Source organism: Lepisosteus platostomus, chromosome 5 (assembly GCF_059453375.1).
Source record: "Lepisosteus platostomus isolate fLepPlt1 chromosome 5, fLepPlt1.hap1, whole genome shotgun sequence".
In the NCBI taxonomy this organism is placed as follows: Eukaryota; Metazoa; Chordata; class Actinopteri; order Semionotiformes; family Lepisosteidae; genus Lepisosteus; species Lepisosteus platostomus.
This window is the reverse complement of record NC_142615.1, coordinates 32,274,516-32,300,024: the sequence shown is the minus strand read 5'-3', so window position 1 is coordinate 32,300,024 and position 25,509 is coordinate 32,274,516. Positions and strand designations below refer to the sequence as shown.

Genomic DNA, 25,509 nt, shown 5'->3' with positions numbered 1-25,509 from the left:
TAATGCAAGAGCTTTTTCAAGTCTTCGGTACTCTATCGTACTCCTCTTGTCTCAGTAGACCTCCTCATATATTTGTGTGCAGGTCAGCTGGAGGTCCACAGCCCAAGGTAATTTACGTAGAGGGCTGCATCAGCATGCGTGGGCTGCAAAGGAAAAAGTACAGGTTTATTCCATGCTGAAAAGAGAAGGAAACACAATGTGGACCCTTCTTCAGGTGCTATGTGCAATAAACCTTTAAATGTTCCTTTGATGTTAATTTAGACCAGATCTCCAGCAAATACATAACAGACTACAATCCCCCTAAATAAGGTGTTAAGGTGTAAAGTGAATCCCACAAGAGAAGGAAACACAACATTCCAGCTGTGGAGCCTTCTTGTGTGACAGGGAATAGACCTTTACTTGGTTCCTTTGATTTTAATTTAGACCTGATCTCCAGGAAATACCTAAGAGCACCTAAACTCGTCAGTTGCTTTCAGTACCTAAAGACACAGACCACACTATTCTTTGCCAGACTCCATACATCATTAAGGACAATCACATATAGCTTGATTTTGTTAAATGAAGTATTGATTTCCTTTCTGGAACAACTTGTTTTTCGAAGAATTATTTTTCCGAAATAAGAAATACAAATCTTGCTTATCGGTGAAGAATAAATACTGCCAGCTGGCAAAAAAATGACAGCATTTTTTTTCTTTTACAAAAAACCTGCATAGGGAGATGTAGAATAAAGATCCACTTGAGACGTTTTCGTTGTGCAAGGGCAAAAAAATAAATTTGTTCCGTTTCACAAAATTCAGGCTTGCGAACGGCGCAAGTCGCAGGTGATTCACTCCTCTTGACTAGGTGGCGCTAGGAGGTGCAGTGAAGTTTATATCCGGCTGCAGAAACTCTTCTTTCTCAGCCCCGCTTCTCGGTTGTTTTGAAGTCGCGGCCGCGCTAGTGGATGATGTCATCATACTGCGCGACACTGCATATCTTTCACCCACGTGTTGGCGATTGAATCATTTTCTTTACATAAGAAAGTTGTTGTTTTTTTAATAGCTTTAGTTTCTGAATACGTAGCGTCTTGTCGGCTGTGTTCGTGCTTGAACTGATCACAGCCCTGACAACAGGATCTGTGAAGAATAAAAATAAAGAAGAAAGTTATTCTGTTTAAACTTTGCAAGTCTGCCTTTGTTTCTGACCGACTCTGAAGAAGGATGGCGGAGTGCTTGTTAAATCTGCAAACCCAGCTTGACTCATTCATGCAGGTTTTGCTCAAATCGATCGTGTATGAAGTTTCAGAACTTTTTGGAAACAGGGTGTCTGACACCGAGGACGAGTTTCAAGGCAAACTCCGCAGCGTCTCCCAGATCCTGGTGAGACGGTCTGTGTTTAAAATCACACAGTGTGTGGAGGACAGTGTCGGGAGTGAAATGGCGCAGCTGAAGAAGGAAAACGAGAGCCTGAAGTGGAGATTGCAGCTGTGGGAGAAGGAGTCGGGAGCAGGAGGAGATCAGGGTACCCAGGCGCTTCCACGTGAAGTCACTGCAGAAATAAAAGAAGAAATGGACACGAAACTGGAGCTGTCAGGTCAGTGTGGTGACTTGTATGAGTGCGTTTAAAACCAGTATTTTTAACTTCCTCGTGAGATTTAAAAAACACGCTTCATTTTAAAGAAAACATCTCACAAGAGTAAACATTCTCATTATCAGTACGCGTTCTAACAAACTATCGAACTGTCTTTAAAAAACTTTCCGAAAGATGTGAGAATATAGTGGAGAGATGGAGAGATTGCAGAGTGAAGTGGGGAAGACTTGTGTGATGTAGCAACGCGATTCTTTACTGAAAACTGCACTATTTTGTCCGGTTACGGTGCTGAAAACACCTCATTCAGATTCAACAATTGTTTCACTGAATCAGTGTGTAATCCGACGTCATTAGGAAACACGGTTTACATATATTGTATTTAACTTGTTTTGGTTTAGATTTTTATATGTATACTAATTATATCTCAGTTCTCCAGGGTTTTTGTCTGTATGAATCCAGTAAGTTTGTCTGTATTCACCCCGCCCCCACTACACTATTAAAGTACTGTAGTGTCCAGTCAGTCAGTCTGTATTAAACCCTCTCTCTCTCAGTGCAGTGTTAATGTGCTGAAGTGTCTAGTCAGTGTGTCTGTATTAACCCCTCTCTCTCTCAGTGCAGTGTTAATGTGCTGAAGTGTCTAGTCAGTGTGTCTGTATTTACCCCTCTCTCTCTCAGTGCAGTGTTAATGTGCTGAAGTGTCTAGTCAGTGTGTCTGTATTTACCCCTCTCTCTCTCAGTGCAGTGTTAATGTGCTGAAGTGTCTAGTCAGTGTCTGTATTAACCCCTCTTATAAAATTATAAAATATATAAAAACTTGGATGACTCAAAATGTTTTTATCTTAACTGTGACAAGACTGAATGAAGTCATGCTTATTGGCACCACCCATCAAGTTTGTAAAACCATTGCTGTAACTATCTGTAGATGGTCCTGTAATTGAGCTTCAGTCTAAATTGTAAAACTTTGGGGATGATGTTTGACATTCAACCAACATATGTGGTATGTTGTCAAAACATCTTTCTTTCACCTCGAAAACCACGACTACGCCCCATGTTATCACTGGCTGAAAAGTTTTGGCTGCTCCCGAATTGACTAATGTAACGCTCTACTCTCTGGGGTTTCTAAGTCCACATTGAACAAACTCCAGTATATCCAAAATTTGGCAGCCAGGATCCTGACCAAGTCTAGTACAAGTGTTCACGTTACTGCTATACTGGAGTCCTTGCACTGGCTTCCTGTCATGTTTTGTGTTGACTTAAAAATCCTCCTGCTCGCTTTGCATCTCAGTACCTGTCTGAGTTATCATCCTACTCACCAATCTTGCCATCTTCGTTCTTCTAATTCTGGTCTCCTATCTGTCCCCCAGTCCGTCTACACTCTCTGGGTGACAGGGCGTTCTCCTGTTATGCCCCCAAGCTCTGGAACTCTCTTCCCAAGGATATAATTGAGTCACCTTCTCTAAACTCCTTTAAATCCAGACTCAAAACCTTATTATTTAGAACAGCCTTTATTTAACTGGTTCTGTTCTTGACCCCTCTGTTCCTACTGTACTCAGTACCACCATCTACTGTCTCCTCAAATTGTGTATTCGCATCGTGCTTATATGATGTATTTTTTGTTATTGGTAAAGCGCTTTAAGAAGCCACCTTTAAAGCTGCTACTCAAATAAAATGTATTATTATTTTGAAGGCCTTTCTTTCTTGTCCTGTGTTTTCAGGCTCAGAGGCCAGTGCTCTCCCTGACGCTGGGGACAGGGCTCCTCTTGAACAGCAGCACAGTGAGGAGGAGTGTGGCTCCAGTCTGATGCAGGAGACAGAGCTCACTGCTGCAGAAGGGAAGGAGACACTCAGTGAGCAGCACACAGAGAGCAGACAGAGTGTGGAGGATCTGGGCTCTGTGCCCATGATGAAGACAGAGCCTGAGAGTGAGACACCTGGGCTCTTAGTATGTGATGATTTTACAGAGAAGATTAATAATCTGGACACAAACAATATTACACAAGGTTGTAATGAACTGGGAAGTGTCTCTGTACTAGAGCACAAAGAAGAACTGGGTGAGTTTAATCTTACAGAGCATGACACGGAGCCCCAGTTGATTGACCATGCAGAGCAGCAGACTGATGTATCTGGTGAAGAGAAGAGTACTGAGTTACAGCAGCACAATCAGAGGAAGAGGAAGAATCAGTCAAGGTCTTGCTCAGATGGAGTGGACAAACTACCATTATGGCACAGGGGGGAGCAGCCTTACTGTCAGTCTAGTATTTCACAACCCTACCAGCACCTTCACACAGGAGAGAGATCTTTCGGCTGCAGTCAGTGTGGTAAGAATTTTAATAGGTCAGGTGACTTAAAAAGACACCAGCGCATTCACACAGGAGAGAGACCATTCAGCTGCAGTCAGTGTGGGAAGAACTTTAGTCAGATAAGCCACTTACAATCACACCAGCACATTCACACAGGCGAGAGACCGTTCGTCTGCGGTCAGTGTGGGAAGAGTTTCAGTCAGTCACGTAGCTTAATAATCCACCAGCGCATTCACACAGGAGAGAGACCATTCAGCTGCAGTCAGTGTGGGAAGAGTTATAGTCAGATGCGCCATTTACAATTACACCAGCACAGACACACAGGAGAGAGACCGTTTGTCTGCGGTCAGTGTGGGAAGAGTTTTAGTCGGTCATGTACCTTAATAACCCACCAGCGCATTCACACAGGAGAGAGACCATTCAGCTGCAGTCAGTGTGGGAAGAATTTTAGTCAGATAAGCCACTTACAATCACACCAGCGCACTCACACAGGAGAGAGACCGTTCATCTGCGGTCAGTGTGGGAAGAGCTTTAGTCATTCAAGTACCTTACTAACCCACCAGCGCATTCACACAGGAGAGAGACCATTCAGCTGCAGTCAGTGTGAGAAGAGTTTTAGTCATTCAGGTACCTTAAGAGCCCACCAGCATATTCATGCAGGAGATAATTCAGCTGCAGTCAGTGTGGAAAGAGTTTTATCCAGTCAGGTGACTTAAAATGTCTTTTAGTTCAAGTTGGTAGATGCGTCAGCATGTGACATCCAAAGAAGGCTCCACAGCCAAAATGTTTCTTTTCTTCTTTTCAGCATGGAATAAACCTTTACTTGTTCCTAAGATGTCTTTTAGCCATAGTCACTTTGTAATCACCCACTGTTGAGTTTGTCTAGTCAACTAAATTTTGACTGTATTCTTCCTTATGGTTGACTAAAACAGAAATAGTTCTTGTCACACAGTTAAATTTATCTGTATACTAAAATATATAATGCTTTTTGCTTTTAGTTTTAATCAATTTTAAAATGAATTAGGTCTAAATTGAATTAATGTTTTATTCCTTTATAGTCTTGGGATGTTAAGTTTAATCCTGTTTAATTTACAGTTAAGACTGTCTGAGTTATATGAGTTACTGTTCTCGTTGAATAGGCTTGTAATTGTGTAACAGCTTTTAACTTACCATGTTAAGCAAGAAATGTGTATAAAACAGATAAGGATTCTTAACTGTCACAGGAAAAATAAAAGTCACACATCTGATTAAATTCTACAAAAAAGCTCAAAGTACGTGCGAAAAGAATACGATATTGTATGAATCTCTTTTAAGTAGAAAATCTATTTTGGCACCATTACTAATAATTCCATATCTTTCTTTTTTTTTTTTCAATGCAACTATTTTTTTAAACGAGACAGGACAGCAATATATACTGTGCCTTCAGAACGTATTCACACCCCATTGTTTATTTCTCATTCTGCTGTGTTGCAAAGTCTAATTAAATCATATTAAAATGTTTTTTTTCCACTCCTGTAGAAGCAATTCTCTATAATGTTCAAATGAAATTAAGTATTTAAAATTCTGAAGACATCTATTAAAAATAAAAATTGAAAATTACTTAATTGATAAGTATTCACTCCCTTTGTTTTAGCAGCCTAATTTGGGTCAGTTATCTTGAGAGATCCCACTAAATGTTAACAAGGTACACCTGTATTCAATTGCTTGACTGCACATCAGATCAGTCCTACTGTCATGAAGACCAAGGAGCTGCCTATGGAACTTCGAGATGAAGTTGTTAGGAGGAAAAAAGCTGGAAAAGGTTATAAAAAGATTGACAAAGCTTTGAACCTTCCTAGGAGCACTGTGAAGTCCATTGTAACAAAATGGAAAAAATATTGCACAACAGCAACCACTAGTCTGTGCAGCAGCAAATAGGGAAAGGTCCCTTATTTTACACACTTAGCTAATGCAACAGCTCAACTTGTTTACTTCATTATGGTTGGTTAGTAATACAAAGACAGGCGAGGCAGTAATTTTCCAGTACTTATAGGTCTAAGCCTTGAAGGACAGAGAAGACAGCTACATGCAGTTTTGCATCGCCTTTTTGCTGGTGCAGAGATAAACATATTCTTCGAACATCCTGTGCCCTTGACCCGCTGGGTACTATCACACTTTGTTCACAGAATCCAGCTGCTTTAATATTGCCCGTAAACAACATTTTTAGGATTAAACACTTTTCTTTAGTAACTTTCCATTACATTCCCTCCTTTTTATCCTTAAAAATGCTTTTTCACTATGGACTCCTCGTAGGGGTCACCTGGAGGGTCCCAGGGCTCATGGGAGTCTATTCTAAGCAGTGCATATTAATGAGTCTTTACCATAGATTGAAGCATATGGATAATACAAGTTATACAACAACAGAGCAGCAAAAACACTGTAATAAAAGACATGAATAGTTTCAAGAAAAACATTCCCCATGACCTGAATAACAGTTTTAGCCATGAAAAGAAGGGGAACTCATTGCCAATGCCCCGCTCTTGATTTACTTTGTCCTTAAGTTCTTTCAGCTGGTGTATTGCGAGGGTGAGGTTACCATGGTCATCATCATTAGCAGGGATATAGGTACAGCACAAATCGCCTATCAGAGCACACACTCCTTCAGAGGCTGCATTCTGGAGGCCTAGCATAAATCTATTTTACAGTGCCATAAGCCTGACTCCTCTTAATTCTTGTTTAATTGCGTCGAGGCCATCCAGCGTTATATTAATAAAGGAGTACATTTCATAGCGGGTCATTTGCAGCCAGCGAGCATTAGCTACAGATTGGAGACTTAGACCTATACATTTCGAGAAGAGTCCCGCCACAGGTTGCAGACTCAACCTACCAGGAGAGGCAGTAGAATGAGGCATCAAGCTACACACCTAACAGGACGCATTTGGTCGAGTACTTTTCACAGTATAGTTCATGTAATGATACCACAAATTATCCTGGAAATCAGCATGATCAGTCTCATTCAGCTAGTCCAGTGGGGAAACAACCTCTCTCTTCTGTCTGCTTTTCAGAAACTTAGTAGTCCCGTTTGGGCCTCCAATAGTCACAGAGTCAGTTGTCAACAGAATGGGGATGATGATGAACAGGCTGATCGTAAGAAATGGAAAATGGAGTATCACTTTTTACCGCAAAAGTAATTTCCCTGGATAAACATTTTTCTCCTCCAGGTAATTTTTATTTTTGCACGGGTGTGCAGATTTTCTAATCAGTTCGATAGAAACAGTAACCAAATCTGAATTGCACTGAGAATAATGTACACAATTATGTAGGTTTAACCTGTGGAAATACATTTATAATTACATGGAATTCACACACAGTTTAGTTTGATGGCGATTCAATTCTCCTGACTAGGTGGTACTAGCAGATGCAGTGAGGTTTATATCCAGCTGCAGAATCTCCTTTCTCAGCTCAGCTCCTCAGTTGTTTTGAAGCCACCGCAGTGCCAACTAATGACGTCATCATGCTGCGCGGCTGTGCAGACATTTTACCCACATGGCGGTGATTGAATCAGCAATTTTAGCTAAATAATAAATTAGAAAGTGATTGAATCAGATATTTTAGATGAATATAGAGAAAGCTATTTTCTTTCAAAAAATGTTTTTGCTGAACTCCTGGAGGCCTGATCTTATTTTGCTGCACATATCTGTAGACCCTATTGAAAAATTTATTTTGGATTGGCTCTATCAAGATGTTTTTTGCATGCAATAAAACTCACTTGTTCAGCTTCATTTCGGGGTCCAAAACTTATTTGTTTGTTACAACACATCCATCTCTCTCCCAAAACGCTATAAATCCCTACGGGATCCCTATCTTTCTCTCTTGAATGTCTCTTGCATCCCACCTCTGCAGCTGGCCCTTGGTCATCCTGCATGGGGGTCCTGACTCCTCGTCCTATGGCCAGCAGGTCAGCCCTCAGCCGAGCGGGTTAAGCCAGAATTTCGCTCCATATTCCTTTCATGATGCTTTAATCTTGGGTGTTGTCATTCCTAATAAAATACAGTCAGGTGTATCTCTTTGGTGATGCTGTGTCTGGCTTTGTCTACAGTGTACAGTGTTACATTCATGTTTCCTTTTTTCTCTGGGGTTGAATTTATTGTTTGATTGGCCAAGGGCTGCATCATGTTTTTATAGACAATCTTTTAATATTGCACGTCAGAATAAAATGACAAAAATGACTTTTAACAGTTTATTGCAAACCAAAAGTTTAATAAGATGCATACAAATGTGTATCAAAAATATTACTTTCAGAATCGTACATCAATGGATCTATTCATATCTGAAATACACATTGTGGAAAGAAGCAGAAACGGAATTTTCAGGGTCTTCCTTTAATAAAATACAAGCTGCAGGTCCTGCAAACACAGGCATTGAGGACAGTGTGGAAACAGTGGAGTGAAGTGGACTCAGGTCACAGACAGTGTCAGTGTGGAAACAATTGAGTGAAGTGGACTCAGGTCACAGACAGTCTCAGTGCTCAGAGCTGCTCTAAGACTGTGCGACTCTGTTGGTGAAGCTCTTCTTTGTCTAGATCTGCAGGAGGAGCTTCTCCCAGACAGCCCTGTCAGTCCCACAGCACCCATCCTCTCCCTGAGACTCGTCCTCAACATCATCATAGTCAGTCCTGTCAGGGGTAGAGACTCCTTCCTCAGATGGCAATGTGGGCAGAACCCTGTCCACTCCAGGGCCAGTGTGGAGGACACCTGTTAGAGAGACACAGACTAAGAGACTGGCAGTGGACAGCTGATGGACAGGGATGACTCTCTTAGATGATATTTTTGGTTTAGAATTGGACCCATGAATTTTTATGCATGGGTATAGTATGTTGTTTTTTTTAAGTTGTATATGTGTGATTTTAACAACCATTAATTATATAAACAAATAATCTTAGACAGGATCACAAAAAAGAATGTTATAATTAAGACAGGTGAATACGATTTGTCAGATGAATAAGTTATTGAAAGCATATTGTAATCCAAAAACCTTTATAGGAATAAATTTTAATTAAAATTTAAAAAATTATCTTTTAGAACAACTTTAAGTACTTCAGATTTTACTTACCAACAATGTACCAACAATGTACCAGAGTGCGGAAAAGCTTTGACAGTATTTTCTAAAATAAGTCATTCTGTTTGAGTTTCTGAAGACCTCTCCGTGGTCAGATCAGTAGCTGATCCAGGTGTAATGACCTCAGGCCTCTAGCAGGGCCACACAGGACAGGGAAACACTAGGCTGACATGTAGAGTTCAGGACTCCTGGTCAGGGATTGGCTGGACTATGGTCAGAAAACAAAACTGAAAGCATCCGATTGGCTGGGTGTGACAGTCGGTGGGTTTAGCTGAGACCCTGATCTAAGCATTTCAATCTTGTGGCAATCAGGACTCTTAATCTGTATCAGCTACTATTGATCCATGCAGGACACAGCACAATTTGAGCCACCACTTAGACCTGGTGCCCTCTTGTCTTGGATGAGAGTAGCACAGTGATTGATTACTGGGGATCATCTTCTTCATCCCTGAACTACCTCACTCACACCGAGACCTCTGGCTGTAGTCCCCTTTACCTAAAGTGGGGTCTCCCTCACTCTCATCCAAACTGTATCCAGAAGGTGCCTCATCAGAGAGGAGTCTCCCTGTGAACAGAAGAGCAGGTCAGATATCTCGCTGTCATTCTGACACAGACTGGCTTGTCAGAGACTATTTCTCTTCCAGGTAGTGTTTATTTCTAATGACAAAGTCTTATTTATGATAACTCACCTGACACCGTGTCTCGGCTCTGGGGCGAAGTTACAGCATCATCATAGTACTCTGGAGCCTCTTCTTTCACAGAAGACATCAGCTCTCCTGAAGCACACAGAGACAGTTTTACTGTTACACATCAGATTTTAAATACAGGGGATCAGGCAACCTGATTATATAATACATTTCAAACCCATTCCATTTTTTTTAAATTGAGATGGTGAATGACAACAGTGCAGCCTGTATCAGGACAGAGAGCGCAATGCTGTGAATCCTTGTGAAATATCTGAAGAGGAGCTGGACACTGGCAGCAGAATAAACAGACTCAGTGTGATGTGGTCTGCAGTACATAGAGAGAGGAGAGAGAGTCAGAGTTTCTGGGATTGGTACAAGGTTTCTCTTTGGGACTGGACTGAAATAACCCACCTGACAAGGGATCTGGACTCTGAGGTAGAGTTACAGCATCGTCATAGTACTCTGGGGCCTCTTCTTTCACAGAGGACATCAGTTCTCCTAAAGCACACAGAGCACAGCTTCACTGTCACACATCAGAACACTGAGTTATCTAGAGCACAGGACTGCTGGAGCTCATCAGAACACACTGATTAACTGAACATTAACAATTAACCCAATTTCTAGTTCTATTCACTTCTGTAATAACAATTCCTAGATTTTCAAATAAGACATTGAAGGACAACAGGACAGAGAAAGGTGGGCTGTATTTGGATTGAGAGAGTGGTGATGTGGACACTGTGAGAAACTGAAGAGGAGCTGGACACTGGCAGCACAGTGACCCAGACTGAGTGTGCAGGGCTGAGATCACAGAGAGAGAGAGTCAGATCCATGTGACTGGTGCAGGATAACACAGACTCTGTATTTAGAGGCTGAGTTTAAAGAGAGAGTCAGACTTACTGAAATTGGTGCAGAGTTTCCCCATTTGACTGGACTGAAGTAACCCACCTGACAAGGCATCTGGGCTTTGAGGTACAGTTACAGCATCATTGTAGTGCTCTGAGATCTCTTCTTTCAGAGAGGTTATTGAGTTTTCTGAACCATACAGAAAGACAATTTACACTTCAGGACTCTGAGTTACATTGACCACAGAGCTGCAATGTTATTGTAAAGTCTAATTCTAAATGTGATTTTAAATGCTGTGTGGTGTATAGTTAAGCCAAGACTGTAGGGTCGCTGATTTAACATGTGATCTGAAAGGCAGTTTTTACAGCATACTGTTTCCCAATCATCAGTCTGGACCTGAGGTACCACCTTCGTTTCTATTAAAACCAATTAGAGCAGCACCCTGTCTACCACCCAAGTATTGACCATGTCTGGTGTTGCTCAGCCTCTGTGATCTGCTGGCTAGCGTGGGGCAACACTGAAAAGCAGAGTTTGTAAGGAATAGTACATATGTGGTAAGATTTGTAAGATTCAGGATTTTCTACTCAAGTTCTCTAAATGTCAGCCTGGTTTGAGGTGAGAGTGAGTACTGAACTGAAGACCCCCCACTCCCATAATAAGACCCTGTCTAGGAGGCGCCCTATCCCCGCTCGCTCGCTCATTCCCCTGTTCACACGTGCAGTGCGGCTTTTCCGTCTGTTTATTTGTCTGCTTTGGAGAGACACGGGTGCTTGTGTATTAGCGTGAGCGTTTTTCATTCTGATCATGAACAGTTTTACAAGTCCGCAAAGGATCGAGGAATGGTTTATCGCCAGCTGAAAAGAGTCACAGCACTTCGGCTGTGGAGACTTGTTCGGCTGGCGTTCTGGGAGTTGCGTTTTTCAGAATTGAATTGAGATCGTTTTCCACAGAGCTCAGATGTCAAAGCATAGCAGCAGCTCTCCACAGCGATCTTCTATAGCGCCCTTTCTCCCGCAGCTCCGTCCTCATTGGAAGGAAGCAAGAGTGAAAGGCTGAAGTGAAATAGAGCGGGGACGAAGGCAGTGAAGAGAGAGAACGTGGGAAGAAGAGAAAAACGCAAGGGAAAAAAAGCAGCGTCGTAAAAGAGGTGACGGAGCTGTCCTCTCTATAAGAAGGGTGCCAGTGAGCCCTGCTCTTGCTTACAGCCGCACCCCTTGAGCAGGCCCTCTGGCGTCACAGGGGGCGTGGTCAGCGTGAGAGGAGGAAGAAGGAGAGGAACAGAGGATTTGTTTGTCTCAAGTAAGACTTTGTTTTTTATGAATTTTTGTGGTTTTTTGGTGTTTTTGGTTGATTTTTGAAGCCCTCTCCTTCAGCCTAGCGCTGTTTGGGTAGGGGAGAGACTTTTGGTATTTTGTTGTTGCTTTTTTGTTGCTCTCTGAGTCCTGTTTGTGTTTTAATGGAAACAAAAAACATGGAGGCAGAGAATGTTATTGTAGTGGAGGAGGAGAGTGGTGTAGGAAAGAGAAGGATGAGGAATTCAGACCGATCCCCCCGGTGGGTTTTTCCAAGGGCGCATACTGTTGTGGTGGATGTGAGCGGCGTGGAGAAACCGTCTGCGGGTGCTATTATCGCAGTGGTACACGGCTTCTGTGGGGAGGGCTCTCTTTTTGCCTGCCGCCCCCGGACGCCAAAAGAGTTTGAACTGACTCTGGACTCAAAAGAACATGCGGACGCGGTGGCTGTGGGGCTGGATGTGCAGGGCGCACCCTGCTACTGCCGCTGGCTGGAGCGGAAGGAGGTAGTGATGTCCTTCCTCCACCTCCCGGCATATATCTCAGACGAGACTATCAAGGAGAAGCTGAGTAGCTGGGGGGTGAGAGTGATTTCGGACATCAGGATGCGCCACTACCCTGGGACCACCATTGCTGATGGCACGAGGTTTGTTCGGATTCGCTTTCCCGAGCATGTAGCCTCGTTGCTGTACAGCACCCGCTTCGCCACTGCAGAGGGGGACCAGTACTTCAGGGTCCTCCACGACCAGCAACAAAGGGTGTGTCATGTCTGCCTGGACTCGGGGCACATCGCCAAGGACTGCCCTGAGTTCCTCTGCTATGAGTGCAGACAGCCTGGCCACCGCGCCAGGAACTGCACCGCTGCCAAGTGCCCGGACTGCCTCCATGCGCTCATGAGCTGCAGCTGCGAGCCGGAGCAGGAAGATCCAGCCGCCGCAGGAGCAGCTGCCCACAACACTGAGGGGGTTGAAGATGGACTACGGGTGGCCGCTGCAGCTGAGCATGGAGAGTTGCCAGCAGCGGCACCCCAGGACCCTAGTGAGCCAGCAACGCCCCAGCCGGTGATGGGGGAGAGGCAGAGGGAGGCCCCTCCAATCCTGGGTACAGCGCAGCAGAAAGGAGCCGGGGACCAGCCAGCATCTCCACCAGCAGGGGCGCCCCGTTGCCCTAACAAACCTGCTGTGTCCCACTCTGTGCTGCAAGAGAAGCAGAGGGAGGTTGCTCCACAACAGGCGGCGGTGCAGCGTGGTGCAGCTGAGATCCTACGGGCACCACCACCACCCGAGGCGGCCCCTCAGCGTACCAGTGGGCTTATGACACCCCAGCCTGTGCAGGGAGAGAGGCAGAGGGAGGAGGCGACGGCATCAGCACCACCACCACCATCACCGTCAGCGGTGCCCCAGCTCACCGGTGAGCCAGCAGGGCCCTCTTCTGGGCCAGGGGATGAGAAGCCTGCTGGGGTCAACAAAGGGGCTGCTGTGAGGCGTGTGACCAAGTGGCAGCGGCAACGGCGAGATCCTGGCAAGGTGGACATAGGCCCAGACGCCCGAGGACCCAGAGGAGCCTGAGGGGAAGCGCCCGGTTGTCCTGCAGCGGCCACAAGACACCGCCCTGCCAGGTGAGGGAGCCTCTTCAATACTCGGTCAGGCACCGTTGGCAGAGACTGAGGAAGGGGAGTTGGATATGGTCGTGGGAGGAGAGGTAGGGGAAGTGGTGGAAGAAGGAATGGAGGATGGGTGTCTGGAGATGGATGGGGCAGGGACGGAGGAGGGGGAATTACAGGGCATGAAGATGGAGGGGGAAGGGGAGGTGGTGGAGATGGATTGGATGGAGAGGGAGGACAGGGAGGAGGGGGAGGAGAGTGGGCGAGCCGGGGTACAACTGCCTGGGCCCTCGAGACTTGCGGGGCTTGCATCTACAGGCTGATGGTGGCGAAACGCTTCAGAGTGCCGGTCTCAGAGGTGTTCTGGGGTAAGATCTTCCCCCAGCTCGAGCCAGGGCGTACTTGACGTAGCATTGGCGAGTTGAATAGCATTCAATTCACATCGAATAGCCCCTGAATAGCATTGGCGAAGCTCAGCATTGGGCCACTGGGCACGATTTCCCACCGTTTCCAGAGTGTAGTGGTTATCACGTTAGCCTCCCACGTGAAATGTCCCCAGTTCGAAAAAGAGCAGCTTTTTTTGTTGCCACGCACACTGTTTGGGGATTCGCCTAGCGCTGTGATCGAACAGACCCATTCACCTCTTTCTTTTCTTTTAAGCATGGAATAGACCTATTACTTGTTCCTTTGCAGCCTACACATGCTGACGCAGCTCCCCTGAACTGCTAATGATACTAGATGCCTGGTAGTTTGTGGTACTTGGTTATTGTCTTATGTTTGCTCAAACTGCATATGTGTTGTAGCAGCGAGGCTTATTAATAAGAAAGAATTAAGTGTTCTGAGCCTTCCCAAATGAGGCCCCATCTCTCTCTTCATCTCTGTGGTGCAGCCACTGAGAAACTATTCATGCAGGCTGATTTAAGGTTTCCTTTGATTAGGGACAGCTCCCAAAGGGGGATGCACTTAGCTAAGCCTGGCTATCATGATCAATGGTCATCCATTGGTGCCTATCTGTCTAGGGAGTGCCAGATGGACATCTGGACTGCATTCCTAGGTGTCAGGAGTAAATGACTCATATCTCACCTTGATCAACCAATCAGGGACTGGTAGGGCCGAGTAACCCACGTGGGACTCTGATGCCCATGGAACTTTCAGCCAATCAACGAGCTGAAGTTCCTCCAGGTAAAAACAGGCAACACAGAGAGCCTGTAGTAAGATTCAGGAGAATTCTGTGGACTTTTCTAAAGGGAATTCAAAGGAGAATTCCAGGGCAGGACGGCCCAGGAGCAGAAGGCTCCCAAGGGCAGGACATTCTCACAGCGTGCCTCCTGACCATCCTGAGACTCAGCCCGGACAACCACGGAACGGCCAGTGTGTCCGAGTGCCAGAACTTTCTTTTGTTCTAAGAGTCTAGAGCGGAGGTTGCCAGAGAGTAACCAGAAGATCCACCCGAGGTTAGCACCAGTAGCAGGCCTCGTGAACAGGTCAGAACTGTGGACAGCTGAATCACTATTCAGAACTAAAGCTTCATCAGGAACGAACCGGTCTTCTTCCTGACTTGCTGGGACCCACAGTCATCTTTTCTCCTGTGCGCAAACTTTGCTAGTTAAAGCCAACACTAACTAGCCGGTCAGTGAGTATCAGCAGCGCACCGTCGCAAGCCGCACAGCACAGCCTGGCACTGAGCCAGAGAGCGCGGATTGGACAGCAACAGCCTGCAACTGTTTCTTTGAGTCCGCAGGAGATCTGAATCCCCAGAGATTTGATGAGTGTTCAACTTCACTGCATTACTGCTCGAGAATTCAATTGTTATCCCAACCAGCTGATATCAATTTAATTCCTAAGAGTTATGTACTTGTTTTGAGTATCTAATGTAGAAGTTATAACCAAGTTCATTTACGAAACGGTCTAAATGAATGATATATTGAACGTATGTCCTTTTGATATGTGTAACACTTTGTAACTGAATGAATATATACCTTTTGTATTCTGATAACCCTCTCGATAAGATCTGTTAGGTTTGTATGGATATTCTATGTATTAATAAATGTATCCTTGTGTATTAGTACCTGTGTGTGTGCGCGTTGTTTGAGTTATGTCGCATGGTTGGATTCTAAAGCCATCAAAAGAATCCATTTTGTGATTTACTGCTACAATTAATAATTGTCCCAGTAAATGCCCAAACCCTACAGAACTGGTGCCTTCAGAGAGCACACTACAGTGTGATTGCATATTTTTGTGTATTTTCATATGTCAATATTAAATTCACTCACATTCCTGTATGCTTGGAAGGAAGGCAGATTGGATTTGGCACAGGACGCCTGCTCATATATGTCGATCTTCGTTGGGCTGGAAAAACAATGATAAAAAGTGTATGAAAAAAGCTCTCCCCAACATTTCCCTTCTCTTGGCCATGGTTACACTGCCCTTTCTTTCTGTCTTTTGTCCTTCTACAAAGATTCCAGGGCTCTTTATCCCCCATAATATCAGAAGCCAAAAATAACCATCTAATGTGTAAACAGCATTTGTAATGTTGGTAGCTGGAAGAGGTTAAGTATGTTTGCAAGACCTAGTTGATTACACCACAGACTTACCTTGTTTTTTTTTCTCTTTTAAAGGCTGTGCTGGACTGTACCACTATCATAGAAGATTTTTTTCAAGACACATCGCAGTTCCATAGTAGAATTTATCAATAGTAGAATTCCACAGGACATAATTTATCAACATCTAACATTACCCAGTGTGAGACTCTGCCAGTAAACCTCAGAGCATTGAGTTCTCCACTGGTGAAGATGGCTTTCTGAAGCCATGAAATCCACTGCTGGGATGCCTGAGAGACAGTGATTGAATCCTGGCTGGAATTAGGCTCTCTGTTAGTGTTGATCTGTGGGAATTATGTGGTAAAAAGGGAAAACTCCTTTACTTTAGTCACTTTGAAAGTTCAAATGTACAGATCTTCAGAAACCCCAGTCTGAAGGATGAAGCAGGTTCTGCTCAAGGAGTTGCCTACGTTTTGCTCCATTCAATCCAAGCAGATAGTCCAACATTTGCCTTCTCTTGGCCATGATTACACTGCCCTTTCTTCATCTTTGTACTTCTACAAAGATTTCAGGACTCTTAATCCACCATAATATCAGAAGCCAAAATTAACCTTCTAACATGTACAAATCATTTGCAATGAAAGGAGGTGGAAGGGTTTAAGAATGTTTGTAAGACCTGGTTGATTACCACACATAGACATACTTTGTTGTCAGTTTTTTTTCTCTTTGAAAGGCTATAGGAGGGGTGTGATGGACTGTTCCACTATCATAGAAGATGTTTTTCTTCTAAGGACACTTCTGTAGCGGCAAGGCATATTTAAAATACAGGAATTAAGTTTGCTGCTCCCTTGCCAGTCCCTCTCTCCCTCATCTCAGTGCAGCTGGATACAGAGACGCCATTCCATCTGGTTCACATTTAAGGTGTTTTTCTAGCTGATACAGTTTCCTGATAAGGAACAGCTCCCAAGGCTGAGATTCACCAGCCACCCTAATAAGTGGTCATCTCTGGCGCCTTACTGTCTGGGAGATTCCATGGGAGAGGCTCATCCCAAGGTTTACAACCCTAAGGTCAGAGGTCACTGTTACTCATCCTCCACCTCAATCAGCCAATCAGGAACTGGTAGGGCAGGGTAACCCCACGTGGGTCTCGAATGCCCGCGGAACTTTAAGCCACTGAAGTACCGTAGTTCCTCCAGATAAAACAGGCAGCACGATGCCCAGAAGGTGCCTCTCCAGGACGTTCTCAGATTCAGCTCGGACAATCACGTGACGGCCAGTGTGTCCGAGTGCCAGGACTTAACTTTGTTTTAAGAGTCGAGAACGGAGGTTGCCCATGCATAACCAAAGGATCCGCCCGAGGTTAGCCCAGCAGCAAGCCCCGTGAACCGCCGGTACTCCACCGTCAAAGCTCGCCTGATCAACGAGTGAACTACGGTTGGAACTGTCGACAGCTGAATCTCAGGATTCAGGACTAGCGCTACATCGGGAACGAACTGGTCTTCTTCCCATCTAAAGAGTGTGACTGGCTTGGACCCACAGTCACTTTCCATGTGCACAAGCTCTGCTAGTTTCAGCCAACACTAACTAGCCAGTCTTCAAAGAGCATCAGCAGCGCATCACAGCAGGAATCTCTCCCTCCTCTCCTTCTCGCCAGCCGCACCGGCCACTGCCTGGCACCGAGCCAGAGAGTGCCGATTGCACACAACAACAGCCTGCCACTGCTTCTTTGTGTCCGTGGGAGATCTGAATCCACACAGATCGGATGAGTATTCAACATTCTGCATTACAGCTCGAGAATTAAATTGTTACCTCAACCACAATTGATATCAATCTAATACCTATGAGTGATGTACTTGCTTTTGAGTATCTAGTGTAGAAGTTGTAATCCCAGTTCATTTACGAAACAGTCTAAATGAATGGTATACTGAATGTATGTCCTTCTTGGTTTGGAACTCTTCATGATTTAAATTATACCTTTTGTATTCTGCTAACCCACACTCTTAAGATCTGTTATGTTTATATGCACATTTTATGTATTAATAAGTGTATTAGTATCTGTGTGTGTGCGTTAATGAGTTAACCCGCAAGGTCGGTTTTCTAATAGCCATCAAAGAATCATTTTGTGACTTACTGCTACAATTAATAATTGTCTCAGTAAATACACAAAACCCCTACACACGCATGGAAACCAATATTTACCTGCTAATCCAGAATGCAGCAGAGAACAGTTGGACAGAAGGTTAGTATCTGTCGATACTGCATCACAGAAGTCAGTCTCTTCCCCCTCATTATGCAGGCTGACTTGTTCACGATGAACTGTCCTCCAGTGACAGTCAGCTGCAATCACTGACTCAGACATGGTGTGGATACACTGATGGCAATTTGGCTGATTTGGTTAACATTCTTTCCTCTTAAACAGGAGATGCTGAGTTCAAATCCCAACAGTGCTTTTCTTCCTGTCTTGTGTAGTGGAAATCTAATGAGTTAATTGATTCTTAAAAATGTAGAGAGCTTTGCAAAAAAAATATATTGGTGCTTTTAGATAATATTTCAAGGATATAACTGCTATGCTACAGTACGTGCAGAATTTTAGAAAACAGTTCGTCAACAAAGTACACTGTTTAGGTTAGTTTAGAAGACAATGTACCAAAACAATATATGCTGTCTGGGTCATTAGAATTAGCTGAAAGTAACTGATAAGCTTTGAATAACAAATCTAGTTTTTCTTCTCTCGCTCTATGATGTAATCTGTTTTCTCTTAGAGAAAGGGGAAGTTTTAGAAGGGACCAAGTGCTGAACTTTTTTACAGCGCAACGTCTTATAAAAACCCTGTACTGCTTGTAACAAATTGAGTCTCTGATGCACTTTGCGAAGTGGCAGCAGGGCTCCCAATATTGCAATATTGAAATAAAGACCTTACTCAGGTGAGAACTCTCTCTTGTGGCTTCCTTGATAGTTAAATTTCCATGACAGTTTGGGGGCTCGTCCGGGATCACAAACCTGAACGCGAACGGCTGCTGAAACTCCATCCGGACCCGGACAATTTTAGCAAATTGGACGAACCTCGGAGGATAAACTGTTTATCCTTCCAGAGACGCGTCTGGAGAATTGGCAGCTGTCTGACGTCAGTAAGTGATCCTTAAAAATTAATAGTTTGAGAAGCGAGCCACAGGGGTGTTCTCACGCGGGTTTGATGAGTCTGGGACTCATATAAAGAACTTATCTTAACACAGACGTGTGGTTTTTGCTCTGCGGAGTAGTTAATGTGATAAGGTTCTAAGTAAGGCACCGATCGGTAAAAATGGGAAATTAAAATTCAGAGACGAAAATGGGACCGAGCAGTCCAGCGAAAGTACATGTACGACAAATTCGGAGAAACAATTATAGCCTGGGTTAGGGAAAAAAAATATGTTCATGAACTGTAAAGCTAGGGTAATAGGTGTAAGGGAACTTGCACATAATTTATATATGATAATTAGGGGCCCATAACTATGAAGGATCTTTGTAAGTGAATCAGAATGGACAGAGGAAAGTTGAATTAGGAAAAAGAAGTTTCCTGGAGAAAGGGGAAACTTAGAAGAGAAGGAGAAGAAATGAAAGAAAATGAATTGGAAAACTTATTTAATGGAAAGAGGAATCACAGAAATAATGGGAAGCTTAAAAAAAGACTAGTCTTGAAACTAAAGAACAGCAAGCTGCAGCTAAAGTCATGACCATGCGTACTAAAAAGAAAAAGTCTCCACCGAAATTAGAAAGCGGTCCGGAGCCACTTGTTTGTGAAATACCAATGTGCACTTTTTCAGGTCCAGAAGGAACTCCAGCATATGTACAGTACATTGACATTGGTCTCCTAGTGAATTATTTGCATTAGTTAAGTCTTTTCCTTAATTGCCTGATGATCGTAAAGAATTTAGAAGAAAGGCAAGCGCCTTGTTCTTGATTGTCTTAAGCCTAATTACAGTGACATAACCTTGTTGCTAGATCATATTGTTCCTAAAGGTTTACAACGTCCTCTAAAAAGGAGGAGGCAGATTGAAGGATACGTGACCCAAATGATGAAGAAGTATCCATCTAAATTAAACCACACGGACATGGAGAGGAAAAGTTAGGCGGCCGCTTCTAAAAAGAGGTAAGGACTCCTCTTTTCTAAAAAGTCCCTTGTCCTCTCCATGTTGCTGTGGTGGGTTCAGGGTTTTCCTGAAGCTGAAGCGAGTACAACAGAAAAATGAGTTAATGGTGTATGTGTTTTAGATGCCTGTTTTGTGAAGGTGGGGTAGAAAAGGAGGGATTGCTGAAGGAATAGCATCTTGCCCTGCCCGTGCGAAAAAATCCAGGTGTTGCATCCTGGTACACGACTGCAGTACGGCTGAAGGTAGTAACTAGAACTGTACTCGCAGAAGAGCCGAAAATGGTAACTCGATTCAACTGTGTGTTTAAAGCCAGGATTTGGAACCTGGTCCGTGTTCCCGAATTGTGATAGTTCGTCAGTTTGTCTCGACTGGGGAATTCCGCGGGGCGCGTGGGAGACGTGAAAATGGTTTGGTGTGAAGGAAAAAAAAAAGTTTGATTAATCCAAAGTGAAACTTAAAAGAAATATTGACTGTCAGACGGAATTTAGGCTGAACAGGAATGTAGAAAAGTGTATGAACCTTTGGATAAAAATATTTAGAGGAATATTTGAGAATTCAACAGAATATCATAGATGAGACGCAAAAATCCCTGATGGAAAAGCTAAAAGCAATGGCTGAACGAAACGAAGTTGTATATGTAGAAAAAGAAAAAGCAAAAGAAGAAATAGAACGCCTTAAGAGAGAATCTGGGAGAAGGGTGGGAATTAGTGTGGAGATTTTTGAAAGAGCATTACCCACCGAAAACTGATTAGAGAAAAGTAACAGCATGTCAGCAGAAGGAAGTGAGGATGTTTTCAGATTTTACAGAAAGGTTTATAGCTTTATGGATAGTATACTCGGGGTTAGCCGATGAAAAGGAAGTGAATAAAGATACTTCCACAGTAATAAAACAAATTTACTTGAGTGGGTTAAAACCTGATGTTGCCAAGAATGTGCAACTATGCTTTCCTGATATTACGAACAGAGACAGATGTGATTTAATAACTCGCGAAGCATGCATGCAGAACTGCGAGCGCTGCAAATGGGAGGTAAAAAGACTCCCAAGGAGGAGAAAAGGGAGCCGCCAGTTTGTCGAAATTATTGTGCGACTTTAATGTTATACCAAGATATAAAACCTCAAAGACAAAACTACTAATAAGCTGGTGTGCAGTTACTAAAAAAAAAAGTGTTTTTTGGAGAAATTGTAAGAAAGAGGCTTGATTTCACAATTAAAGAACTTGTCAGAAGCTGAAACGAGAGCCGTGTGTGAACTAACAGTTTTAATCTAGTAAACCCCTCTGTAGCCTTCCTAAATTTATCTCAGGATTTAAATAAAAGTGAAATAATCTTACAGTGTGCAGTAACTGTGGGGCACAGGAGCACAGCTGTCCTGTTTTTAGACTAAAACAGCATAAAGATGTGATATAACGTTTTCTAACGGGTAACAGGAGGCTACAGGAGAAGGAGTGCAAGGGTTGTGTTTAAAGCAAATATAAGCTGTCACAGTCTGCTTGGGTAAAGATGTACAGTTTCAACTACTGATGTGGGTGGGGGACACCCCAGACCTATTTTAGGCCCAGACTGCAGCATTTTATAAGGAATTACTGCATGAAATAGCATTTATGTAAACTAACTCAATAGAGTTATGTGATATTGTGATTGTTTTACCTAATGAGGGAATCCATAAGGCCGGGCTACTCCAAGTATTGGATCTTGAGAGGAAAAAAAAAAGGAGTATAAAACCAACTACATGATAAAGCCAGGGTGAATGCCTTCTCAGAACGAGCTTGTCTAGTGACGTACTGGTTTGAGGGGGGTAGTGCAGTCTAAAGACAAAATTGCCTTGACCCCTGCAGCAGAAACCGTTTTTGATGTTTTGAAACAAGCTTTCTTGCAGGCACTGGCCCTGGACTGGATTCCCTCAGACGGATCATCTGTATGTAATCTGTATGTAAGTGAAAGAAATGGGTTGTGAGCCGTTGTGCTGGTGCAGGAGGCATGGAGATAGGCATCGTCTGGTGGGTTATTATTATTCAGGACCCCTTGATGCGGTGGCCAAGGGGCCGTGTTTATGTGTTGTGCAGGCTACCTGCCTGGCTGTATAAACTGTGAATAATCTGGTGTAGAACTAGCAGACCGAATGAAAAGATTTAATTGAAACTTGTAAATATGCTAAATGGAAAATTGTAGCAATTTTATATACTGTAGACTGTATATATACATTTGGTGTATGCCACAATTTTGGATGGCAGTGAAGGAATAGGGATTTCCCCAACATGGCAGGGACTCCAGTTAAGAATGCTGGGTTTGTCTCTGAACTGTTAGAAGCTTTGCAGCTGCTGACTGAAGTAGCTGTGGTAAAGTGTAAATCGCATAATAAAGAAATGTTTCCAGTAACTCGAGGGAACAACTTTGCAGATGTAGCTGTCAGGTGAGCAGTACTCGTAGAACAGGAGTCTGAGACCCCTGTGAGACCTCTGTTGGTGAAAAGGGGACAGCTACAGGATATTCAGGCTGAGGCCTCTAAAGCAGAGAAAAGGACATGGTTAGAAAAGAGTGTGGTGCTGCCAGCACACTGGACGCTCTGCATGCCCTCACAGCCTAATGCCCTTTATAGCTCGACAAATGCACTCTGTCGGACACCTGGGTGGGGACCGTGTTTGAAGCAGTAGCCACTTATGTGGTATCTCAATGTGATGCTTATCAAAGGAACTCAACTACAGTTCAGGTGCAGGTGCTACAGCTCAAAAGGCCTGCTCCTGAGAAACCTTTCATGCAGTAGCGAATGTTTACAACCTTGGCTCTTATAATCTGTTTTCCCAGTGGGTTGCTGTCACTGCCTCTGTGTCCACCAAACACTTGATGATGGAGATAAGCCCTCGGTGGGCACTGACCTACCGCTTGTATTATGATCAAGGGACAGGCTGTGGCTGGATTATTCGGGGTGAGATGGACTGAGATCACCCTCAGTCTGCTGGAACAGTGGAATGAAGGAACAGAACTCTAAAAGATCGACTAGACATCAGACTGAAGGAACGCCATGGAATGCGGGCTGGATCAAACAGAACTGTGTAATAGAGCCTGTTTGATATCATCACAAGCCAATCAACAAAACTTCCTGGAGGGATGAATTTGGCTAATGGATTGTTGAATTTGCTAATTCTCTATTGTAGTATTGTAGGTTGTTAATTGAAGTGGTGCATGGGGCTGGTGAACAGGTGCTGGACACTTGGAGACCTCCAGTAGAGGGAAGACACGACCTGATACCTGGCGAGTGGGTATGGTGAGGAAGATATACCCTGCCAGATGTTGCAACCCTGCTGGGAAGGACCATATCAAGTGCAACTGACTACCGACTCTGCCATCTGAGTGACAGGACGAGATCGCTGGATCTACGCATTGCGCCGACACCGAACCACTGCACCAGAGACTGAGTGAACATTAATTATTATATTGTAACTGTTTCTGTGTTTGTTGAGCTTCCTGAGGGGGGGCGACAGTGTACCTGTTAAGTGTAATGAGTTTTACTTTGATAAAATGGGGATATGGAATCAATACTTTATCAGTCAGCCACAAATAATAATCAGAGCTCATGTTGGGATTGTATTGCTATAGAAGATGCTCATGGGAGTAATCCCCTTTGATAGAGGTGATTATTTAGGTTTATTGGCATGGGTAAATAGCCCTGCTTTTAGTCTGAGTGTAACTCAGATATATTAAAATGGAAATAACTGTATGCTCCTCGCTATAATCACAGTTTTAGGCCATTCTCTATTAGGGTGATAGACAGCTGTTTAGGTGAGCAAAGACTAAACAGTACTTGTATTCTAGACAATTATTAGCAAATGAATGACTTAGCAAAGCACATCTATGATGAAGAAAAATATATATCACAATTATAATCCAGATGATTGGGGCATTGGTGCATGGCTACAGTCTGTGCTAGGAACCTGGAGAGGGTCTCTGGTTCAATACATATTTGTGTGTCTGGTATTATTCGTTATGATCATACTGTTAATATCCTGCTTGAAAAACATGTGGACTAAAGCTGCTGCTTCTGTGCTAATTGTACGCCCTGAAGGGATCATGAAGGTCAAAAAATGATTTCATGGGAAAGGTTCTCCTATCTAGTGGCAGAACCTGATGGGTAGAACAATATAGTTTTAAGGGGAGTTACCCTTGGGAGTGATTCCCATAGATGCACATTATTATTATGGTTTGTTTGTTTATAATAAGATGTTTTGCAGGAATGGACCAAAGAGAAATTTTACAACTTCAGCTAAAATTGTTCTGCAAAACGGCACAGCTGAGGCAGTGGAACAATGTGTAGATTTTTCTAAGAGTTATTACCCAGCTGTTGACCAATCTTGTAAAAAAACCCTAAGAAAAATGCTGGGCTTCAGCCCACAGGGATTTACCTGTGCTGTAAGAACTAATGCGTGAATAAGGAGACTGGATTCTGGTGAAAGACAGGAAAAAGAGGTGGTGTTCGCTCAGGTGGAGGGGGCCGTGCCAGGTGCCCTGAATTCATGCTTCCCACTGTAAAAAGGTCACAAACGAACTGAGCAAAGAGCAGGAGTGATGTCTCCACAGGGATAGATGGGGATCACATGCTTGGGACTGATGTGCACAGCCTTTTTCCTTTTTATGTGGAAGCCTGTCACCACCCAGAAAGAGGAAGAATCTAAACGCGAAGCCTCTTTGTATACAAACTGGCTGAATGAAACTGATAATGAGGGGGATATGAGTAATTTGTGGTACAAATTTATAAATCATACTGTAAAGTTAAAGAAATTTAATGCATCTTGTTATGTATGTGCTTTAATGCCTCATTCTACAGCCTCACCCATTTCTCTCCTGGTTAGAATCACTGTTTGGGCCAGGGGGAATATTTTTCTTTAAGTTACTAACACCGATTATAGTAGCTGTGATACTTGTCTTTCTGTTTTTGTGTTGCTGTTCGACTTGTATTATTCCAATGCTTCGAAATATGATAATGAATATGTTTGCGCATCAGTATGTTCTGATAAAAACGGAAGAATCTGAAGTATGGGAGCCTCCTGGGAGTCCATATGAAGAATCTAACTTTTAATCATTTTCAAGAATAAAAAGGAGGGAATTGTAGTGGAAATCTAATGAGTTAATTGATTCTTAAAAATGTAGAGAGCTTTGCAAAAAAAATATATTGGTGCTTTTAGATAATATTTCAAGGATATAACTGCTATGCTACAGTACGTGCAGAATTTTAGAAAACAGTTCGTCAACAAAGTACACTGTTTAGGTTAGTTTAGAAGACAATGTACCGAAACAATATATGCTGTCTGGGTCATTAGAATTAGCTGAAAGTAACTGATAAGCTTTGAATAACAAATCTAGTTTTTCTTCTCTCGCTCTATGATGTAATCTGTTTTCTCTTAGAGAAAGGGGAAGTTTTAGAAGGGACCAAGTGCTGAACTTTTTTACAGCGCAA

At 43.5% G+C, this 25,509-nt stretch overlaps 2 protein-coding genes across 2 annotated transcripts in view; one reads left to right on the top strand and one right to left on the bottom strand.

The window, feature by feature from the left end:
* The first annotated feature begins 943 nt into the window (after positions 1-943).
* Positions 944-5,473, top strand: LOC148665608 (uncharacterized). Its single transcript, XM_088632354.1, has 2 exons — positions 944-1,572; positions 3,285-5,473. The coding sequence occupies exons 1-2, from the start codon at positions 1,200-1,202 to the stop codon at positions 4,583-4,585; spliced, it is 1,674 nt and encodes a 557-aa protein (XP_088488480.1). The 5' UTR covers positions 944-1,199; the 3' UTR covers positions 4,586-5,473.
* A 2,943-nt stretch (positions 5,474-8,416) lies between these two features.
* LOC148665564 (antigen WC1.1-like) overlaps positions 8,417-25,509 on the bottom strand; it is a 589,159-nt gene continuing 572,066 nt past the window's right edge. Inside the window, exons 9-13 of the mRNA XM_088630949.1 lie at positions 10,598-10,660; positions 10,064-10,150; positions 9,656-9,742; positions 9,463-9,531; positions 8,417-8,602 (exon numbers count right to left, since the gene is read on the bottom strand). Coding sequence (XP_088487075.1) covers positions 8,427-8,602; positions 9,463-9,531; positions 9,656-9,742; positions 10,064-10,150; positions 10,598-10,660 — 482 coding nt within the window. The 3' untranslated portion in view covers positions 8,417-8,426. The remainder of the gene's footprint in view (positions 8,603-9,462; positions 9,532-9,655; positions 9,743-10,063; positions 10,151-10,597; positions 10,661-25,509) is intronic.

What these genes read in the sequence shown, in the direction of transcription:
- LOC148665608 (XM_088632354.1), top strand. Translation starts at nt 1,200, where the DNA reads ATGGCGGAGTGCTTGTTAAATCTGCAAACCCAGCTTGACTCATTCATG. An exon ending in CACGAAACTGGAGCTGTCAG is followed by an intron (nt 1,573 to 3,284) that starts GTCAGTGTGGTG and finishes CTGTGTTTTCAG; the next exon opens with GCTCAGAGGCCAGTGCTCTC.